Source organism: Bos indicus, chromosome X (genome assembly GCF_029378745.1).
Source record: "Bos indicus isolate NIAB-ARS_2022 breed Sahiwal x Tharparkar chromosome X, NIAB-ARS_B.indTharparkar_mat_pri_1.0, whole genome shotgun sequence".
Classification (NCBI taxonomy): domain Eukaryota; kingdom Metazoa; phylum Chordata; class Mammalia; order Artiodactyla; family Bovidae; genus Bos; species Bos indicus.
The window spans coordinates 144027410-144049074 of record NC_091789.1 but is presented as its reverse complement, the minus strand read 5'-3'; the positions used below and the strand labels follow the sequence as shown (position 1 = coordinate 144049074).

Below are 21665 nucleotides of genomic sequence, written 5' to 3'. Positions count from 1 at the left end.
GAGAGTAACCCTCATGCTGGGGAGGTAAGTAAGGGAAAGGAGGACCTGCTGGCCAGGAGGTTGTGGTGGAGTCATTGCAGGCTGAATAAGGGCCCCCAAAGATGCCCACATCCTAATCCCAGGAGTTTAAAAAAATGTGACCTTACATGTTCCTTTACAGAGGCGTCTTGGCAGATGTGACTAGATTCAGAATCTGGAGCTGGGGGAAAATTATCCTGGATTATCTGGGTGATCCCAATGTAATTATAAGGGTCCTGATGAGAGAGAACCAGGAGAGTCTGTGCCAGAGAAAAGAGATCTGAGGCGGGAAGTAATGCTCAGAGTGATGTGATGAAGAAACCATCAGCCAAGGAATGCTGGCGGCTCCTATAAGCCAGAAAAGAAATGAATTCCGCAGAAATTCCGCAGAAAGAAACCATCAGCCAAGGAATGCTGGCGGCTCCTATAGGCCAGAAAAGAAATTAATTCCGCAGAATTCCGCAGAAAGAAACAGCACTGCTAAAATATTGACAGGAGCCTAGTTGTGACTGGTTTTAGACTTCTGACCTCCAGAAGGTCAGATAATAAATCTGTGTTGTGTTAAGCCACTAAGTGTGGTAATTTGTTTGAGCAGCAGTAAGGAAGTAATGTGTATTAAGAGCTGATCCCTGCACGTGACCATGTAAGGGCAAACAAACTGCCTTCCATATGCATATTAATAATTAATTACAATTGTTTTCAGGCTCTCATGTGTCTGAGAACCTGGAAGATGTCAGGTATTAAGAAATATACACATGGTGCCTCATGATGGAAGAGGACACAGATCCAATACAGATTCCAGACTGACAGTATAATTTCTATGTGGGGTAAGTAATTGTTTAACACATCTCAGTCCATCCTTGGCCAGGGAATAATTTTTTTAAAAAAGCTTCATTTTGTACAGGAGTATAGCCGATCAACAATGTTGTAATAATTTCAGATGAACAGCAAAGGGATGGACTCAGCCATACATATACATGTATCCATTCTCCCCCAAACTCCCCTCCCATCCAGGCTGCCACATGACATTGGGCAGAGTTCCCTGTGCTTTTCAGCAGGTCCTTGTTGGTTATCCATTTTAAATATAGCAGACTGTACATGTCCATGCCAAACTATCTCTTCAAGTCAGAGAATAATTTTATATTAATTTGATAATCCACTGGAACAGCTTCAAGACTTATTTGATTTGACTTTAACTTTTGTGATCATCATCACAATGTACATGTATAAATGTTTTTCATTCTACATAGACAAAGCAGTCTAGAACATTATACAATGAGAAATACCTTTCAAATTTTGTAGAAAACCAAAGAGCATAGACATTTTTTTTTGTAATCTCTATATACTACTTAATTCTTGCCAATTGGATTTAATTATACATATTTCCTTATAGTTATGAGCACTAATAAGAGAAATTAAAGAATTGATTTGATCATGAACAAACTTTTTTATTTTTAAATATTTACAAAATTGTCTTGAAGGTGGCAGAGAAATGGGATAAAGTGGATCAAAAATCTATCAATACAAATATGACTACTTTAAAAATAGAATAAAGTGATTCTAGAATTATCAACATTTTGAAATAAATTTTGAATAAGATGGCCATAAAGAATATAATTTAAACTGGTGAATTGCTTTTTGAATATAGGGCACTGTAAAACCATGGGAATTTCAGCCATATAAACATTAGAAAAGAAATACTATTAATAGATCCACAAAGGGGTTTATGATACAGTGCAATGATAGGAGTTTTGCCACCATGAAATGACACCTGTCTAAATTCCCTCAGGGGCATGAGAAAGCACTTCATAATTTCTGTAGATAAAGACTGATTTATTTAAACATTTATTTAGTGCTGTGTTAAGTGCTGGGATACAGCAGTAAATGTAAAATGAACTCTTCTCTATGAAACCCACCTTCTCCCAGAGAAGAGAGACAGAAAATTGGGGCTCTAATATACCAGAGCTCCAGGCTGTGCCTGGAGTTGGGTCATGGAGCAGCCTTTGCATTGCAGGTGTGTTCAGGAGACCATCACACAAAAGAAGGGTGGAGCAAAAACTGGCCCATGAAGGGGCTTTGACCTACATCCTAAAGACTTAAAGAGTACAACCACAGAAAATACAGAAAAAGGAGGCATTCAGTATTTCTTAAGCTATTGGCGTGCATGGGAGTATATTTTCTCCAGGTAGAGAATTTGAAACCTTCTGCCCTAGAAATCGTACCTTTCCTTCTTTGATCTTGGTTCCAATGATTTGTCGTCTTTGCTGAATGATCTCAATAAGAAGATCACATTCCTCCATCAATTTGGCTTCTTGACGTGATGCATTGACCTATGGGATAGATAAAATGGTGAGCATTAATTTAGTGTTTGTTTTCCATTAAATGCTCCTTTTTAAGATGTAGACTAGTAAATTTCTATTAATTGCTGGAAAGATATTTTATTTAAAAATTTATTGAGGAAAAGTTGCTGTACAATCGTATATAAGTTAGGCGTACAATATAGTGAGTCACAATTTTTAAAGGTTATACTCCATGTCTAGTTATTATTAAATACTGGCTATATTCCCTGTGTTATACAATATATCCTTGTAGCTTATCTATTTTATACATAGTAGTGTATACCTCCTGGGTTGGGAAGAGCCCCTGGAGAAGGAAATGGCTACCCACTCCAGTATTGGTGCCTGGAGAATCCCATGGACAGAGGAGCCTGGTGGGCTGCAGTCCACAGGGTCACAAAGAGTCTGACACAAGTGAGTGAGTAACACACTTTCACAGTTTATACCTCTTAATCCCCTACTACGTCTTCCCTCTCTCCACTGGTAACCACTAGTTTGTTCTCTAAATCTGTGATAAAAAGGTGTTTTCAATGTTAACTCTTCTTCCAATTATGCAGGGATGGCAAATATAAGACTTACATGTCTACTCCCTACCTTGCATCCTTGGAAAACATTTATTAGCCATCTCTTTTTGCTAAGCCATGCCCAATCTCAGGATCATTCTTAACACATCAAGTATGTAGCTATTACCAATTAATTGAAAATTGATATTTGCAATTCCTGTTTTTATCTTTTGAAGGGAAGTGCAGTTTGAAGCTACTAAACAAAAGTTAAAGTAACACTGTTCTTTTATGGAGGATAGATAATGATCAATATCTTTTGGACACATTTTCCAAAAGCAAGCTAGCAAGGTGGCATCACATTTATTTACCTTGTCTTTTATATACAGATGCAAACTTTGTGTTTAGTCACTATGAAAACATCAAAAAGGAAAAGGATGGTTGAATATTTTATAAATCTTATGACATAATTTTAAATGTTATCTCTGGAAATCTGGCGATCTACCATGAAAGCCTGCCATTCTGCTGGCAAGGTCGATCATTGTCAAATGGCTTGCATTTGAAGTTTGTAAGGCTCACTGTATGCAAGAAAGGGTTAACATTAGCTCATTCTTGGCAACTGGGCTTGGGAAATACTGTGCACATGCTGTGTCTTCCACCTCATGATGATTCTGAAATGTTACTCATAGAGACCCAAAAACCACAGCTGTGGGAGATGGAGATAGGACAGGCCCGAGTTTTATGATTTTAACACAGCACCGGAGAAGTGGCTATGCTGTTATAAAGAATGCCAACAGACAATTGATGATTCCAGTATAACTCAGGGTCAGGGAGGAGACAGGGCCCAGACATGTAGCCCTTTTGATTGGGCATACTTTATTTAACTAGAGTAGTTTCAATCTCTATGAGTGAGATAAACTGGAAGTGGGGTCAGGAGTTCTTGTCATTCCTTTTGACTTCATACTGAATTTAATAACCGACAACAACCGAGCTGTGAAAAGGATGGCAGTCTATTGAAAGCATGGACCCATTATGATGGAGAAAGTGAAATTTGTGGAAAATAGCACCTTACACTTGAAAAATATCTCCTGGCATGACCCCTAAGAGCTAAGCTGTATTTGAACATGGACATACAATCAAGGTAAATCTGACCAGAGGCAAGCTTCTTGTAGGGATCTTTGGGTGTTGTATGACATGAGGCATCTATTCCAGGCACCTGGAGCCATATTTAACATGGAATAGACATTCAAAAACTATTTGTTCAATGAATAGATAGTGAAAATGACCTTCCAACAAGAGGCAAGGTAACATGTAATCAGGTATCCTGGTATACTGCAAGTAGGTAATATGTGGGGATTGAACGTGTTGGTTTCCCAAGACTGTGTAGACACAGAAGTATGTCATCATGCTTCTTTTTAGGGGGAAGGTATTGATTTTCCTTATGGCCTTATTGAAATATTCTTTGTTATCATAAAATTCACCCATTTAAAGTGTACAGTTTGTGGGTTTGAGTGTACTCAGAGTTTCAGAATCATCATCACAATCTAATTTTAGAAAATTTTCCACACCCCCTAAAGAATTCCATACCCATTTGCAGTAACTCCATCTTCTGAATACCTACCCTATTTGAGGGCATAGGTGACCACAAGTCTATGATCTGTCTCTTTATGCATTTGCCTGTTCTCTGCATTTCATATAAATGGAATCAAACAATATATGATCCTTTTTGGTCTGGCTGATTTCACTTAGCATAATGTTTTCAAGATTGCTCCATGTCATACCATGTGTCAGTACTTCATTCCTTTTTATGCCAAATATTATTACAGAAGTAATACACCACATTTTGTTTATCTGTCCTCTAGTAGATGGACATTTGGGTTGCTTCTATTTTTTGGTTACTTAGAAACAGTATCACTGTGAACATTCATGTATAAATTTCTGTGTGCACATATGTATTCATTCTTCTTGAGTATAGAAGAATTGCTGGGTCACACGTCAACTCTGTGTTTAACTTTTTGAAGAACTGCCAAACTGGTTTCCAAAGGGGCCGCATCATTTTAGATTCCAAGAACAAGTATGTGAGGCTTCCAGTTTCTCAACATCCTTGTCAACACTTGACACTGTCTGTCTTTTCTGTTTTATTCATCATAGTGGGTGTGGAGTAGCATCTTATTGTGGTTTTGAGTTGCATTCCCTGATGGCTAAAGATGTTGAGCATCTTTTCATGTGCTTATGGAACATTTGTGTACCTAATTCAGAGATGACTGTTCAGATCTTTTGTGCCTTTTGTAATTGGGCCATTTACCTTATATAGTTAAATTCTATGATTTCTTTATATATTTTGGGTACTCAGTCCCTTATTAGCTATGTGCTTAGCAAATGTTTTCTCCCATTCTGCAGGCTGCTTTTCATTTTCTTGATGGTAACGGTAGAAGCACAAACGTTTTTAATTTTGATGACGTCTAAGTGATCCACTGTTCTATTGTCACTTGTGTTTTGGTATCACAGCTAAGAAACCTAATCCAAGGTTGTGAAGATGTATGCCTCTGTTTTCCTCTGCAAGCTTTATCTCTTACACATATAGCTGTGAGCCATTTTAAAATAAGTTTTATGTATGGTGAGAAAGAGGGGTCCAACTTTATCCTTTTATTTATGGATATCCAGTTGCTAAAGCACAAAAGAAAATTCTTTCCTCCATTGCAGTACCTTAGCACCTGGTCAAAAATCAATTGCTATATTGTGAGGTCCTTAGGTTTTGACATTACTGCTAACATATTCTCCGCTTAAAGATTTTTTTCCAGTTTTGACTAGACCTAGTGAGACCATCAGAGAAGGAAATGGCAACCCACTCCAGTGTTCTTGCCTGGAGAATCCCAAGGACGGGGGAGCCTGGTGGGCTGCAGTCCATGGGATCGCACAGAGTCGGACACGACTGAAGCGACTTAGCAGCAGCAGCAGCAGCAGTGAGACCATGCTAGTCACTCTCAAGCAGGTACCATGAAGTGTGGTATGGAGTACAAGCTCTTCTCATGGGATGATTTTGAGAAAGTCAAGGAGTATCTCTGTTTCTAAGTTTCTGTATGTTGTAAAATGAAGTGAATACTGCCTGAGTAGGATCATTGTGGTAAATACAATACCACAATACATGAGGAATCATATATGAGGAAATAACTTACATTATGAAGCCACAGACACATGTGAGGTAGTACTGTCTGCATCAAGAAGCAGTTTCGCTAAGAGACTATGATACAGTTTACGATCTATGTCACTCTCAAAATCATTGCAATTTGGGCTACTCTATGGTAGGAAAAGTGTGACGTTTCCAAATTTTTATAACACTACCAATCTTCCATTCCAACAGGTACAATAAAGTGAGTTGAATGCTATCCTATATTTCTAAACTCTTTCCACTACAAAGAAGTTTTCCACAGTAGTGCAGTTTGATGTGTTAAAATGTTCAAAAATGCTAAAGATCTGATTGGACTTCATTTGTATATAGGCTATTAAATCAAATATAGCAGGGTATATGGGTTGCCTGCAGTGTGTGCAGGTGTTTCTAGATCTTGGTTTTGGTTTGGAAGCTGGCCGCTCCCGGTTATGATTTTACCTTTTATGTCTGCTTCTGAAACCTGTGCAACATCACAGGAAAAGAAATGCAAATCAAAACCACAATGAGATACCACCTCAAAGGGTTAAGAATGGCCATCAACAAAAAATCTACACAAAATACTGTTGGCAGGCATGTCAATTGGGACAGACTCTTGAATAAATAAAGCACTGTTAAGAAAATAAAGTACTTATTAGTAAATTGGGGTTCAATTGAATTAAATTGGAGGAGAAAGAAAAAGTATTTGAAATCAGCTTGTGCTACTGCAGAGAGGCAACCAGAACACTTGATTATGGAAACTCTCCTTAGCTCTCTTTAGAACACTGTATGTGTCAGAGCTATTAAGTAACCAAGTAAGTCTTCTAAGCTTTCTTAGCACTGATTCATTACCTCTTTTTAGAACAATATATGTGTCACAGTAAGTAACTAAGTCTCCTTAGCTCTCCTTAGAATACTATGTGTCAGAGTAAGTAACTCTCCTTAGCTTGCTTTACAACACTGTATGTGTCAAAGTAAGTAAGTAGGTCAGAGTCCTTAGCTGCCTTAGCTCTCCTTAGAACACTGTATGTGTCAGAGTAATTAAATATGTAAATAGGTAATTCTCCTTAGCTCTCCTTAGAACACTATACCTGTCAGAATAAGTAAGTAACTAAGTAAGTCTTAGCTCTCCTTACCACACTGTATGTGTCAGAGTAACTAGGTAACTAAGTCTCCTTTATCCTCCTTAGCTCTCCTTGGAACACTATGTTTCAGAGTACATAAGTCTCTTTAGCTCTCCTTAGCACACAATATGTGAAGGAAAGTTACATGGCTCAAAATAGCCAGGATTTAAAACTCCCCTCTGGGTCCTCCCCACCATTCTATGCAAAACAAAGAACTCTGTCACCCGAAGTTAACGCCCAGCTCCCAGCCGGTCCAGCCTCTGGCCAATCTCCAGAATTCCTTGCCCCAGCCGTTTAAGAGATAACTACTCCAAAAGACCTTGGAGAAGAAGAACAGGGCCCCTTAAGACAGTATATATAGGCATATATGTGGAAATCTACTTACTCTTTTCTTGGGCTAGTGTAGCTGCTCACTAATCTGACTGCTGCCCCTTCTCGCCTCATTAAAGGTGATCTGTTGCTGTAAGTGCTGGTCTCATTATTTTTCTGAACCTCGCCTTCTCTAACTCCCTTACCCTACAATGTGTGTCAGAGAAACTAAGTGAGTCCTTAGCTCTTCTTAAAACACTGTATGTGTCAGAGAAAGTAAGTAACTAAGTCAGTCTCCTTACCACACTATACTGTGTCAGTGTAGGTAAGTAAGTCTCCTTAGCTGTATTAGAATACTCTATGTGTCAGAGTAAGTAAGTAAGTAGTTAAGAGAAGGAAAGGACAACCCACTCCAGTGTTCTTGCCTGGAGAATCCCAGGGACGGGGGAGCCTGGTGGGCTGCCGTCTATGGGGTCGCACAGAGTTGGACACAACTGAAGCAATTTAGCAGCAGCAGCAGCAGCACATTATGTGTCAGAGTATGTAGGACTCCTTAGAATACTATATGTGTCAGAGTACCTAAGTAAGTCTCCTTAGCCCACGTTAGCTCTACATAGAATGCTATATGTGTCAGAGTAATTCTCCTTAGCTCTCCTTACCTTTCCTTAGAACACTATGTGTCAGAGTAATTAAGTAAGTAGGCAAGTCTTCATAGCACATAATATGTCCAAGGAAGTAAATATATAAGGATGACTCTGTATCTCTGATTAGCTCTCCTGAGCCCTCCTTACAACAGTATCCATCAGAGAAAGTAAGTAACAGTATGACACATATTACTTACATTCTCTGACACATATAGTGTTTTAAGAAGAGCTAAGGACTCAGTTTCTCTGACACACATTGTAGGGTAAGGGAGTTAGAGAAGGCGAGGTTCAAACAGTATGAAAAAGCAAAATGAGAGGATACTAAAAGAGGAACTCCCCAGGTCGGTAGTTGCCCAATATGCTACTGGAGATCAGTGGAGAAATAACTCCAGAAGGAATGAAGGGATGGAGCCAAAGCAAAAACAACACCCAGCTGTGGATGTGACTGGTGATAGAAGCAAGGTCCGATGCTGAAAAGGCAATATTGCATAGGAACCTGGAATGTAGGTCCATGAATCAAGGCAAATTGGAAGCAGTCAAACAGGAGATGGCAAGAGTGAACGTCAACATTCTAGGAATCAGCGAACTGAAATGGACTGGAAGGGGTGACTTTAACTTAGATGACAATTATATCTACTACTGTGGGCAGGAATCCCTTAGAAGAAACGGAGCAGCCATCATGGTCAACAAAAGAGTCTGAAATGAAGTACTTGGATGCAATCTCAAAAACAACAGAATGATCTCTGTTCGTTTCCAAGGCAAACCATTCAATATCACAGAAATCCAAGTCTACGCCCCAACCAGTAATGCTGAAGAAACCGAAGTTGAACAGTTCTATGAAGACCTATAAGACCTTTTAGAACTAACACCCAAAAAAGATGTCCTTTTCATTATAGGGGACTGCAAAAGTAGGAAGTTAAGAAACACCTGGGGTGACAGGCAAATTTGGCCTTGGAATACAGAATGAAGCAGGGCAAAGGCTAATAGAGTTTTGCCAAGAGAACGCACTGGTCATAGCAGACACTGTCTTCCAACAACACAAGAGAAGACTCTACACATAGACATCACCAGGTGGTCAATACCAAAATCAGACTGATTAGAGCTTTTCCATCTTTGGCTGCAGAGAATATATACAGTCAGCAAAAACAAGACTGGGAGCTGACTGTGGCTCAGACCATGAACTCCTTATTGCCAAACTCAAACTGAAATTGAAGAAAGTGGGGAAAACCACTAGACCATTCAGGTATGACCTAAATCAAATTCCTTATGATTATACAGTGGAAGTGAGAAATAGAGTTAAGGGACTAGATCTGATAGATAGAGTGCCTGATGAACTATGGATGGAGGTTTTGTGACATTGTACAGGAGACAGGGATCAAGACCATCCCCGTGGAATAGAAATGCAAAATAGCAAAATGGCTGTCTGGGGAGGCCTTACAAATAGCTGAGAAAAGAAGAGAAGCAAAAAGAAAGGAGAAAAGGAAAGATACAAGCATCTGAATGCAGAGTTCCAAAGAATAGCAAGGAGAGATAAGAAAGCCTTCCTCAGTGATCAATGCAAAGAAATAGAGGAAAATAACAGAATGGGAAAGACTAGAGATCTCTTCAAGAAAATTAGAGATACCAAAAGAACATTTCATGCAAAGATGAGCTCGATAAAGGACAGCAATGATATGGACCTAACAGAAGCAGAAGATATTAAGAAGCGGTGGCAAGAATACACAGAAGAACTGTACAAAAAAGATCTTCACGACCAAGATATTCACGATGGTGTGATCACTCACCTAGAGCCAGACATCCTGGAATGTGAAGTCAAGTGGGCCTTAGAAAGCATCACTACGAACAAAGCTAGTGGAGGTGATGGAATTCCAGTGGAGCTATTTCAAATCCTGGAAGATGATGCCGTGAAAGTGCTGCACTCAATATGCCAGCAAATTTGGAAAACTCAGCAGTGGCCACAGGACTGGAAAGGTCCATTTTCATTCCAATCCCAAAGAAAGGCAATGCCAAAGAACGCTCAAACTACTGCACATTTGCACTCATCTCACACGCTAGTAAGGTAATGCTCAGAATTCTCCAAGCCAGGCTTCAGCAGTACGTGAACCTTGAACTTCCAGATGTTCCAGCTGCTTTTAGAAAAGGCAGAGGAACCAGAGATCAAATGGCCAACATCTGCTGGATCATCGAAAAAGCAAGAGAGTTCCAGAAAAACATCTATTTCTGCTTTGTTGACTATGCCAAAGCCTTTGACTGTGTGGATCACAATAAACTGTGGAAAATTCTGAAAGAGATGGGAATACCAGACCACCTGACCTGCCTCTTGAGAAACCTATATGCAGGTCAGGAAGCAACAGTTAGAACTGGACATGGCACAACAGACTGGTTCCAGATAGGAAAAGGAGTACGTCAAGGCTGTGTATTGTTACCCTATTTAACTTGTATGCAGAGTACATCATGAGAAACGCTGGGCTGGAAGAAGCACAAGCTGGAATCAAGATTGCCGGGAGAAATATCAATAACCTCAGATATGCAGATGACACCACCCTTACGGCAGAAAGTGAAGAGGAACTAAAAAGCCTCTTGATGAAAGTGAAAGAGGAGAGTGAAAAAGTTGGCTTAAAGCTCAACGTTCAGAAAACGAAGATCATGGCATCTGGTCCCATCACTTCATGGGAAATAGATGGGGAAACAGTGGAAACAGCGTCAGACTTTATTTTGGGGGGCTCCAAAATCACTGTAGATGGTGATTGCAGCCATGAAATTAAAAGATGCTTACTCCTTGGAAGGAAAGTAATGACCAACCTAGATAGCATATTCAAAAGCAGAGACATTACTTTGCTGACAGATGTCCGTCTAGTCAAGGCTATGGTTTTTCCAGTGGTCATGTATGGATGTGAGAGCTGGACTGGGAAGAAAGCTGAGCGCCGAAGAATTGATGCTTTTGAACTGTGGTGTCTCAAAGAGTTGTACTCTACTGAGCGACTGAACTGAACTACAGTGAAGTAAGTAAATCTCCTTATCTCTCCTTAGCTCTGCTTAGCACATTACTTGTCAGAGTAAGATAGTAAGTCTCCTTAGAACACTATACATGTCAGAGTTAAGGAAGTATGTTTCCTTAGCTCTCATTAGAACACTGTATGTGTTAGAGAAAATGAGTAAGTCTGCTTTGCTCTACTTAGCAGCTGTATGTGTCAGAATAAGTTTCCTCTCCTTAGTACACTGTGTGTCAGAGTAGTAACTAAAGAGGTAAGTCTCCTTAGAACACTATGTGTCAGAGTAACTCAGTCAGTCTCCTTACTTCTCCATAGAACACTATGTGTCAGAGTAAATAAGTCTCCTTAGCTCTCCTTAGAACATTGTATGTGTCAGAGTAACAAACTCAGTAACTCTCCTTAGCTTTCTTTCAATTCAGTTCAGTCGCTCAGTGGTGTCGGACTCTTTGCAACCCCATGAAGTGCAGCACGCCAGGCCTCCCTGTCCATCACTAGCTCCTGGAGTTCACTCAAACTCATGTCCATCGAGTTGGTGATGCCATCCAGCCATCTCATCCTCTGCCGTCCCCTTCTCCTCCTACCCCCAATCCTTCCCAGCATCAGGGTCTTTTCCAATGAGTCAACTCTTCGCACGAGGTGGCCAAAGTATTGGAGTTTCAGCTTTAGCGTCAGTCCTTCCAAAGAACACCCAGGACTGATCTCCTTTAGAATGGACTGGTTGGATCTCCTTGCAGTCCAAGGGACTCTCAAGAGTCTTCTCCAACACCACAGTTCAAAAGCATTAATTCTTCGGCACTCAGCTTTCTTCACAGTCCAACTTTCATATCTATACATGAGCATTGGAAAAACCATAGCTTTGACTAGATGGACATTTGTTGGCAAAGTAATGTCTCTGCTTTTGAATATGCTATCTAGGTTGGTCATTACTTTCCTTCCAAGGAGTAAGCGTCTTTTAATTTCATGGCTCCAATCACCATCTACAGTGATTTTGGAGCCCCTCAAAATAAAGTCTGATGCTGTTTCCCCATCTATTTCCCATGAAGTGATGGGACCAGATGCCATGATCTTCGTTTTCTGAACGTTGAGCTTTAAGCCAACTTTTTCACTCTCCTCTTTCACTTTCATCAAGAGGCTTTTTAGTTCCTCTTCACTTTCTGCCATAAGGGTGGTGTCATCTGCATATCTGAGGTTATTGATATTTCTCCCGGCAATCTTGCTTCCAGCTTGTGCTTCTTCCAGCCCAGCGTTTCTCATGATGTACTCTGCATATAAGTTAAATAAACAGGGTGACAATACACAGCCTTCACGTACTCCTTTTCCTATCTGGAACCAGTCTGTTGTGCCATGTCCAGTTCTAACTGTTGCTTCCTGACCTGCATATAGGTTTCTCAAGAGGCAGGTCAGGTGGTCTGGTATTCCCATCCCTTGAAGAATTTTCCACAGTTTATTGTGATCCACATAGTCAAAGGCTTTGGCATAGTCAACAAAGCAGAAATAGATGTTTTTCTGGAACTCTCTTGCTTTTTCGATGATCCAGCAGATGTTGGCAATTTGATCTCTGGTTCCTCTGCCTTTTCTAAAAGCAGCTGGAACATCTGGAAGTTCAAGGTTCACGTACTGCTGAAGCCTGGCTTGGAGAATTCTGAGCATTACCTTACTAGCGTGTGAGATGAGTGCAATTGTGCGGTAGTTTGAGCGTTCTTTGGCATTGCCTTTCTTTGGGATTGGAATGAAAATGGACCTTTCCAGTCCTGTGGCCACTGCTGAGTTTTCCAAATTTGCTGGCATATTGAGTGCAGCACTTTCACGGCATCATCTTCCAGGATTTGAAATAGCTCCACTGGAATTCCATCACCTCCACTAGCTTTGTTCGTAGTGATGCTTTCTAAGGCCCACTTGACTTCACATTCCAGGATGTCTGGCTCTAGGTGAGTGATCACACCATCGTGAATATCTTGGTCGTGAAGATCTTTTTTGTACAGTTCTTCTGTGTATTCTTGCCACCGCTTCTTAATATCTTCTGCTTCTGTTAGGTCCATACCAAATCTGTCCTTTATCCAGCCCATCCTTGCATGAAATGTTCCTTTGGTATCTCTTATTTTCTTGAAGAGATCTCTAGTCTTTCCCATTCTGTTGTTTTCCTCTATTTCTTTGCATTGATCACTGAGGAAGGCTTTCTTATCTCTCCTTGCTATTCTTTGGAACTCTGCATTCAGATGCTTATATCTTTCCTTTTCTCCTTTGTTTTTCACTTCTCTTCTTTTCTCAGCTATTTGTAAGGCCTCCCCAGACAGCTATTTTGCTGTTTTGCATTGCTTTTCCATGGGGATGGTCTTGATCCCTGTCTCCTGTATAATGTCACAAAACCTCCATCCATAGTTCATCAGGCACTCTATCTATCAGATCTAGTCCCTTAACTCTATTTCTCACTTCCACTGTATAATCATAAGGAATTTGATTTAGGTCATACCTGAATGGTCTAGTGGTTTTCCCTACTTTCTTCAATTTCAGTCTGAGTTTGGCAATAAGGAGTTCATGGTCTGAGCCACAGTCAGCTCCCAGTCTTGTTTTTGCTGACTGTATAGAGCTTTGCATCTTTGGCTGCAGAGAATATAATCAATCTGATTTTGGTGTTGACCACCTGGTGATGTCCATGTGTAGAGTCTCCTCTTATGTTGTTGGAAGATAGTGTGTGCTATGACCAGTGCATTCTCTTGACAAAACTCTGTTAGCCTTTGCCCTGCTTCATTCTGTATTCCAAGGCCAAAGTTGCCTGTTACCCCAGATGTTTCTTGAGTTCCTACTTTTGCATTCCAGTCCCCTATAATGAAAAGGATGGCTGGGAGGAGGTATCAGAAACCTGAAGTCAGGGGCGGTGGCTGGGAGGAGCTACCCCACACTGGAAGTCAAGGGCGGCAGCCAGAAGGAGCAACCCCATGTCCAAGGAGTGGTGGTTGCGCAGATGCAGGAGGGCTGAGAGGAGCTACTCCACATTCAAGATCAGGAGGGGCGGCCATGAGGAGATACCCCTTGTCCAAGGTAAGGAGCAGTGGCTGCGCTTTGCTGGAGCAGCCGTGAAGAGGTACCCCTTGTGCAAGGTAAGAGAAACCCAAGACGGTAGGTGTTGCAAGAGGCATCAGAGGGCAGACACACTGAAACCATACTCACAGAAAACTATTCAGTCTAATCACAGGGACCACAGTCTTGTCTAACTCAATGAAACTAATCCAAGCTGTGTGGGGCCACCCAAGACGGGCAGGTCATGGTGGAGAGGTCTGCCAGAATGTGGTCCACTGGAGAAGGGAATGGCAAACCACTTCAGTATTCTTGCCTTGAGAACCTCATGAACAGTATGAAAAGGCAAAATGATAGGATACTGAAAGGGGAACTCCTCAGGTCGGTATGTACCCAATATGCTACTGGAGATCAGTGGAGAATAACTCCAGAAAGAATGAAGGGATGGAGCCAAAGCAAAAACAACACCCAGCTGTGGATGTGACTGGTAATAGAAGCAAGGTCCGATGCTCTAAAGAGCAATATTGCATAGGAACCTGGAATGTCAGGTCCATGAATCAAGGCAAATTGGAAGTGGTCAAACAGGAGATGGCAAAAATGAACATCAACATTCTAGGAATCAGCGAACTAAAATGGACTGGAATGGGTGAATTTAACTCAGATGACCATTATATCTACTACTGTGGGCAGGAATCCCTCAGAAGAAACGGAGCAGCCATCATGGTCAACAAAAGAGTCCGAAATGCAGTACTTGGATGCAATCTCAAAAACGACAGAATGATCTCTGTTCGTTTCCAAGGCAAACCATTCAGTATCATGGTAATCCAAGTCTATGCCCCAACCAGTAACGCTGAAGAAGCTGAAGTTGAACAGTTCTATGAACACCTACAAGATCTTTTAGAACTAACACCCAAAAAAAGTGTCCTTAGCTCTCCTTAGCACACAATATGTGTCAGAGTAACCAAGTCCTTAGCTTTCTTTCAAACGCTATATGTGTCAGAGTAACTAAGTCAACTAAGTAAGTCTCCTTAGCTCTCCACCAGGAATAAAACCCATGACCCATGCATTGGAAAGCAAAGCCCTACACCCCCTGGAAGTCCGAAACATGTTCTGCTTCCCTCCTTACTCTCCCAAATTACCCTCACTTTACTAGAATAGGTTGGCTCCCTGATAAAGTAGAGACGTAACTCAGTTCCTATACATCATACAAGACTGAATCACAGAGAGCTGTAGAGGATGACTGATGAGAACAAAGTGTATTGAGTATGCAGATAAACTAGTGGATGTCACTTCTCCCATGACCTCACATACCACTTACCATACTCTTGTACAGTTGTCTCTTGGTGGATGGGTCTATTTTCCCCACTATCAGATATACATGAACCTCCTACCATAATGCCACATTCATAAACTGTAAAAATGGCTGCTGAATAAACGTTGAAAGGTAAAAATGATATGTGGGAGCCTAAGAAACTTGTGAGGTTACAGAATTTTAGGAGACTTGTTCCTAGAATTTTTAAAGGATTTTAGAACTCAAATATTAACCAACACGTTAAAAATATATGACCCAAATCTATTTATGACACCATGTCCTGTTACCCCTGTTACAACTCCTGTTATTATTGTTATCTTAGTTTCTATGGTTATATATACTTCCTTCCTTTCTTTTCTCCTTCCCTCCAAAGTACTATATTCAATATCCTGTGATAAACCATAATATAAAGTTAACACAACATTGTAAATAAGCTATAGCAATAAAATCAGTTATTAAAAAAACCCTCCTGTTTTCTGTTATGTTGATGTTATTGCTATATTACACAGCCATAAAGAGAAACACATCTGATTCAGTTCTAATGAGGTAGATGAACCTAGAGCCTATTATACACAGTGAAGCAAGTCAGAAAGAGAACCATAAATATGATATATCAACAGATATGTTTGCAATCTAGAAAGATAGTACTTATGAACCTAGTTGCAGGGCAGCAATGGAGATGCCGACTCAGAGAACACTTATGCACACAGAACAGAAAGGAGAGGGTAGGATAAATTGAGAGTATCACGGAAACATAAACATTACCATATGTAAGGAGAATATGTTCTGTGACTGAGAATATGTTATATGACACATGGAGCTCAAACTGATGCTGTTGACAACCTAGAAGGGTGGGAAGGAGGTTCAAGAGGGAGGGGACATATGTTTACCTGTGGCCAAAAGCAACACAGTATTGTAAAGCAATTATCCTCCATCTAAAAATAAGTAAATTGAAACATCTGGGCAGAAGACCTAAGCAGACATTTCTCCAAATATGACGTACAGATGGCTAGTAAAAGCACATCAAAACTACAATGAGATATCACCTTAGAGCAGTCATGATGGCCATCATGAAAACATCTACAAACAATAACGAGAGGATGTGGAGAAAAGGGAACCCTTTTGCACTGTTGGTGGGCATGTAAATCGATACAGACACTATGGAGAACAGTAGAGAGATTTCTTACAAACTTAGGAATACCATTACCATATGACCCAGCCATTGCACTATTGGGCATATGCCCTGAGGAAACCATAATTCAAAAAGACAGATATACCCCAATGTTCATTCCAGCACTATTTACGATAGCTAGGATATGGAAACAACCTACATGTCTGTTGACAGATGAATAGATAAAGCAGCTGTGGTACATGTTTACGATGGAATATTACTCAGCCATAATAAGAAACACATTTGAGTCCATTCTACTGAAGTGGACGAACCTAGAGCCTGATATACAGAGAAAACCCAATATCATACATTAACACATATATATGCAATCTAGGAACATGGTACAGGTGAACCTATTCACAGGGCAAGAATAGAGACTCAGACACAGAGAACAGACTTATGGACACAGCAGGGACAGGAGAGGGTGGGACGAACTGAGAGAGTAGCACTGAAATATAATTAACATATATAAAATAGGTATCTGATGGAAAGTCGACATATGCCACAAATCAATGCAACATTGCAAAGCAATTATTCTCTAATCAAATTTAAAAAAACACAAAATAATAAATATTTCCCTGATGGTCCAGTGGTTAAGGTTCCCAAGCGGTGCTATGGCAAAGAACCCACCTGCCAACACAGGAGACATAAAAGATGTGGGTTCAATCCCTGGGTCGGGAAGATCCCCTGGAGGAGGGCATGGCAACCCACCCCAGTATTCTTGCCTGGAGAATCCCATGGACAGAGGAGCCTGGTGGGCTACAGTCCATGAGGCCGTGCAGAGTCAGACATGACTGAAGCAACTTAAGCACACCAGTGGTTGAAAATCCTCCTTACAATGCAGGGGATGCATGTTTGATCCAAGGTCAGAGAACTATGATCCCACATGTTGTGGAGCAAATAAGCCCACACACCACAACTACCAAGCTCGGGCTCAACAACTGGAAAGCCTGTGTGCAGCAGTGAAAAGACCCAGCACAACCATAAATAAAAATTTTTGTAAAATAGGGACTTTTGAATCTGCATCCAAACTTCAAGGGATTAATGTTATTGCATTTTAATAACACTATTATTTCTCACTGTTAGATGTTAAAATGTCCATACCAATCCCATCTCACTCAAAAAGAAACGCCAGAGGTGTTGCTCCAGGGCAACTAAACTAACACTGAGCAACAGGTGAGCCGATGATGTGGACAGGAAAATGATGGTACAGGGGCGTTTGTGTGCAAACAGGCTCTACGCCCTGCTGCAGACGGCTGACCAGGTGCGAAGAAAAATGTGGAGATTTGAGAGTGCTTTGGGTTTTCTTTTCCAAGGCAGTTGTCATGAACATTCAGACCCTGGGGCAGAAGTTAGCCAGAGCTGGCAGAAGGAACAATGAAAGGGACTCTCATACTTGAGTTTGTATATAAAACCAAGCCAAGGCGAACTGAGAAAGAGCAGACGGTATTACTGTAATTCATCTAATATGTTTACATATAAACTTCATCCTGAAATTCTCTCACACCAAAGTCAAATATTTGTCGACTGAGCTCAGAGAGATGAGAGAGGAAAAGAAATGGCCATGTCTTGTCTTTGGAGAAGAAATCAGAGCACAGGGTAATCTATTTTAATATTTAGTATGATAATATAGAACACTTCTGACTGAGACTTTTAGAAGTCCAAGAAAGCCTTTGCAAAAATAAAAAATGGGATCACTTTTGTTGATAATGGCATAGATTGATGCTACATGGAATCTGACCTTCATTGTAGAGTGACATGGTGGAAAATGATTTGGCCCAGAGGAAGCCAATCCTACCTATTGATTAACTATCCAGGTGGGGTATTGCTCTGTTCTGCTATGGGATCAAAAAATAGCTCCCAGGAACTATAAATGCACAATAAATCCTCTTTCCTTGAGGTTTCTAAGATTATAAAGCTTGAATGTTGGAGAAGGAAACAAGATACCATAAAACGCAGCAACACACTGTGGTAAGCTAAGCAATAAAACTCTTCCTCGAAGTGAAGCATAACTAACAATAGCATAAAACTGTCCGGCAGGTACACCACTGCTAACGCCTAAAATTGGAAGCATTACTACAAAGATTTTTTCTTCCAAGAGCAGGACACACAACACCATGGCCATGAACTTGAGCAAACTCCAGGAGATAGTGAAGGTCAGGGAAGCCTGGCGTGCTGCGCGAAGAGTCGGACACAACCGAACAGCAGCAGCAGCACACACAACACGCTCAGTGAAGGTGCTGCTGACATCAGCCATTCTGCAGTAAAGCAACATCATCAAACAAGGTGAAATGATTCACAGTGCACAAGCAAGGGCCAGGAGAGGCAGAACTCAGAGCCCAGGGGAGGTCTTCCAGGGGTTTAATGCCAGGTCTTCCCTGATAGCTCAGTTGGTAAAGAATCCACCTACAATGCTGGAGTCCACAGTTTGATTCCTGGGTTAGGAAGATCCCTGGAGAAGGGAAAGGCTACCCACTTCAGTATTCTGGCCTGGAGAATGGGGTCACGAAGAGTCAGACACGACTGAGTGACTTTCACTTTCACTTCCTTCCTTCCTTACTAGTTACATGCTATTGGGCATTTGTGTAAACTGTCCATTTCTCAAGTTCCTCATCTGCATAATAAAGAAAATATCAACTCTTTACCTGGTTGACCAGATGTTCCCCCAGGGGACAATGGCAACATCTGGAGACATTTCCCATTGTCACAGTTGGGGGCAGGGAAGAGGGTATATGAGTAATACTGACATCTAGTGGGTAGAGGTCAGAGATGCTGCTAATTAACCATTCTACAACGCTCAGGACAGCCCCCAATAGAAAAGAGAATTATCCAGCCCTAGATGTCACTTGCCTGGAAAATCCCATGGACAGAGGAGCCTGGTAGGCTGCAGTCCATGGGGTCGCTAAGAGTCAGACATGACTGAGCGACTTCACTTTCATTTTTCACTTTCATGCATTGGAGAAGGAAATGGCAACCCACTCCAATGTTCTTGCCTGGAGAATCCCAGGGATGGGGGAGCCTGATGGGCTGCCGTCTATGGGGTCGCACAGAGTTGGACATGACTGAAGCGACTTAGCAGCAGCAGCAGATGTCACTAATGTTGAAGTAGAAACCCCAGGGCAGACAGTGGTCAGAACCTAATGAATTAGTAGAAAAATATCTACTTCTGCTTCATTGACTACGTAAAGCCTTTGACTGTGTGGATCACAACAAACTGTGGAAAATTCTTAAAAGACATGGTAATACCAGACCACCTGACCTGCCTCCTGAGAAACCTGTATGCAGGTCAAGAAGCAACAGTTAGAACCAGATATAGAACAACAAACTGGTTCCAAATTGGGAAAGGAGTATGTTAAGGCTGTACATTGTCACCCTGCTTATTTAACTTATATGCAGAGTACATCATGCGAAATGCCGGGGTGGATGAATCACAAGCTGGAATCAGGACTGCTGGGAGAAATGTAAACAACCTCAGATATGCTGATGATATCTGTCTAATGGCAGAAAGTGAAGAAGAACTAAAGAGCCTCTTGATGAAGGTGAAAGAGAACAGTGAACAAGCTGACCTAAAACTCAACATTCAAAAAATGAAGACCATGGCATCTAGTCCCGTCACTTCATGGCAAAAGATGGAAAAAAAAAATGGAAACAATGACAGACTTTATTCTTTTGGGCTCCAAAATCAATGCAGATTGTGACTACAGTCATGAAATCAAAAGACACTTGCTCCTTGGAAGGAAAGCTATGACCAACCTAAACAGCGTATTAAAAACCAGAGACATCACTTTGCTGACAAACTTTGGCAACAAAGGTCCGTACAGTCAAAGCTATGTTTTTTCTAGTAGTCATGTACGGATGCAAGAAAAGTGTTAGTCACACAGTAATGTCTGACTCTTTGCGACCCCATGGACTGTAGCCTGCCAGGCTCCTCTGTTCATGGAATTCTTCAGGCAAGAATACTGGAGTGGGTAGCCATTCCCTTCTCCAGGGGATCTTCCCAACCCAGGGATCGAAACCAGGTCTCCTGCATTGCAGGCAAATTCTTTACCATCTGAGCCATGTAAGAGGTGGGCCATAAAGAAGACTGAGCACTGAAGAACTGATAGTTTCGAACTGTGGTGTTGGAGAAGACTCTTGAGAGTCCCTTGGACAGCAAGGGGATCAAACCAGTCAATCCTAAAGGAAATCAACCATGGATATTCATTGGAGATACTTATGCTGAAGCTATAATACTTTGGCCACCTGATACGAAGAGCCACCTCATTGGAAAAGACCCTGATGCTGGGAAAGGTTGAGGGCAGGAGAAGGGGGTGAGAGAGGATGAGATGGTTGGATGGAATCATTGACTGAATGGACATAAATTTCAGCAAACTCTGGGAAATAGTGGAAGACAGAGGAGCCTGGTGTGCTACAGTCCATGGGATTGCAAAGAGTTGGACACGACTTAGCACGAACCCAGAGGAAAAGTCTTTGGAGTTTGAAGTCTTTGGGCTTTAGAGTCAAAGGGTTGTGGGTGTGAAAAATGTGTTAAATTTCTGTGAGAATGTTTTCTCATTTTAATACTTTCAATGAAAACGTTTGTAAACTATTTGGCACTTAACAGGCGCTTGAGAAAAAAATAGTTTTCTTCCTTCAGGGCATGAACAGACCCAAAGACGGAATTCAGAGGATGGCAATCTGAAAATGAAAACATCCTTGCAGAATGGTTTTTACTTTACCCACCACGTCCTGCCAACTGCTGTCCCAGTTATAACAAATGCTGCTCTTCCCCTGATGTTTTTCTAAGACTCCACTCAACTGACTTCAATCTTACATTCTTGGCATGAATACCACTGACTTTTCTTTTTGTGTTTACTGTTAACTCTGTTCAAAGCTGTTCCAAAATGAAGCAGAATGGAAGGTGTTGCTCATAATTCATTCAAAAACAATAAACTCCTCCCTTCCTTTCTCTTATTAATTACACACTTTATAACACAAATGCTCTACACCCTTCCGTTTGGGTTGGGCACACACACATAGAATGAAAAAAAAATGAGTACAGTCTGTCATGGGCACTCGTCTCTATCAAGTCTTTTTCCTACAGTTTCTGGAAAGTGCT

At 41.1% G+C, this 21665-nt stretch overlaps 1 protein-coding gene across 4 annotated transcripts in view; it reads right to left on the bottom strand.

Moving 5' to 3' along the window:
* The window catches only part of MID1 (midline 1), a 277769-nt gene that overhangs the window by 49886 nt on the left and 206218 nt on the right, over window positions 1-21665 (bottom strand). For all 4 annotated transcript variants that reach the window (XM_019955845.2, XM_070784329.1, XM_019955846.2 and 1 more), the window contains exon 4: window positions 2241-2348. In XM_019955845.2, coding sequence (XP_019811404.1) covers window positions 2241-2348 — 108 coding nt within the window. The remainder of the gene's footprint in view (window positions 1-2240; window positions 2349-21665) is intronic.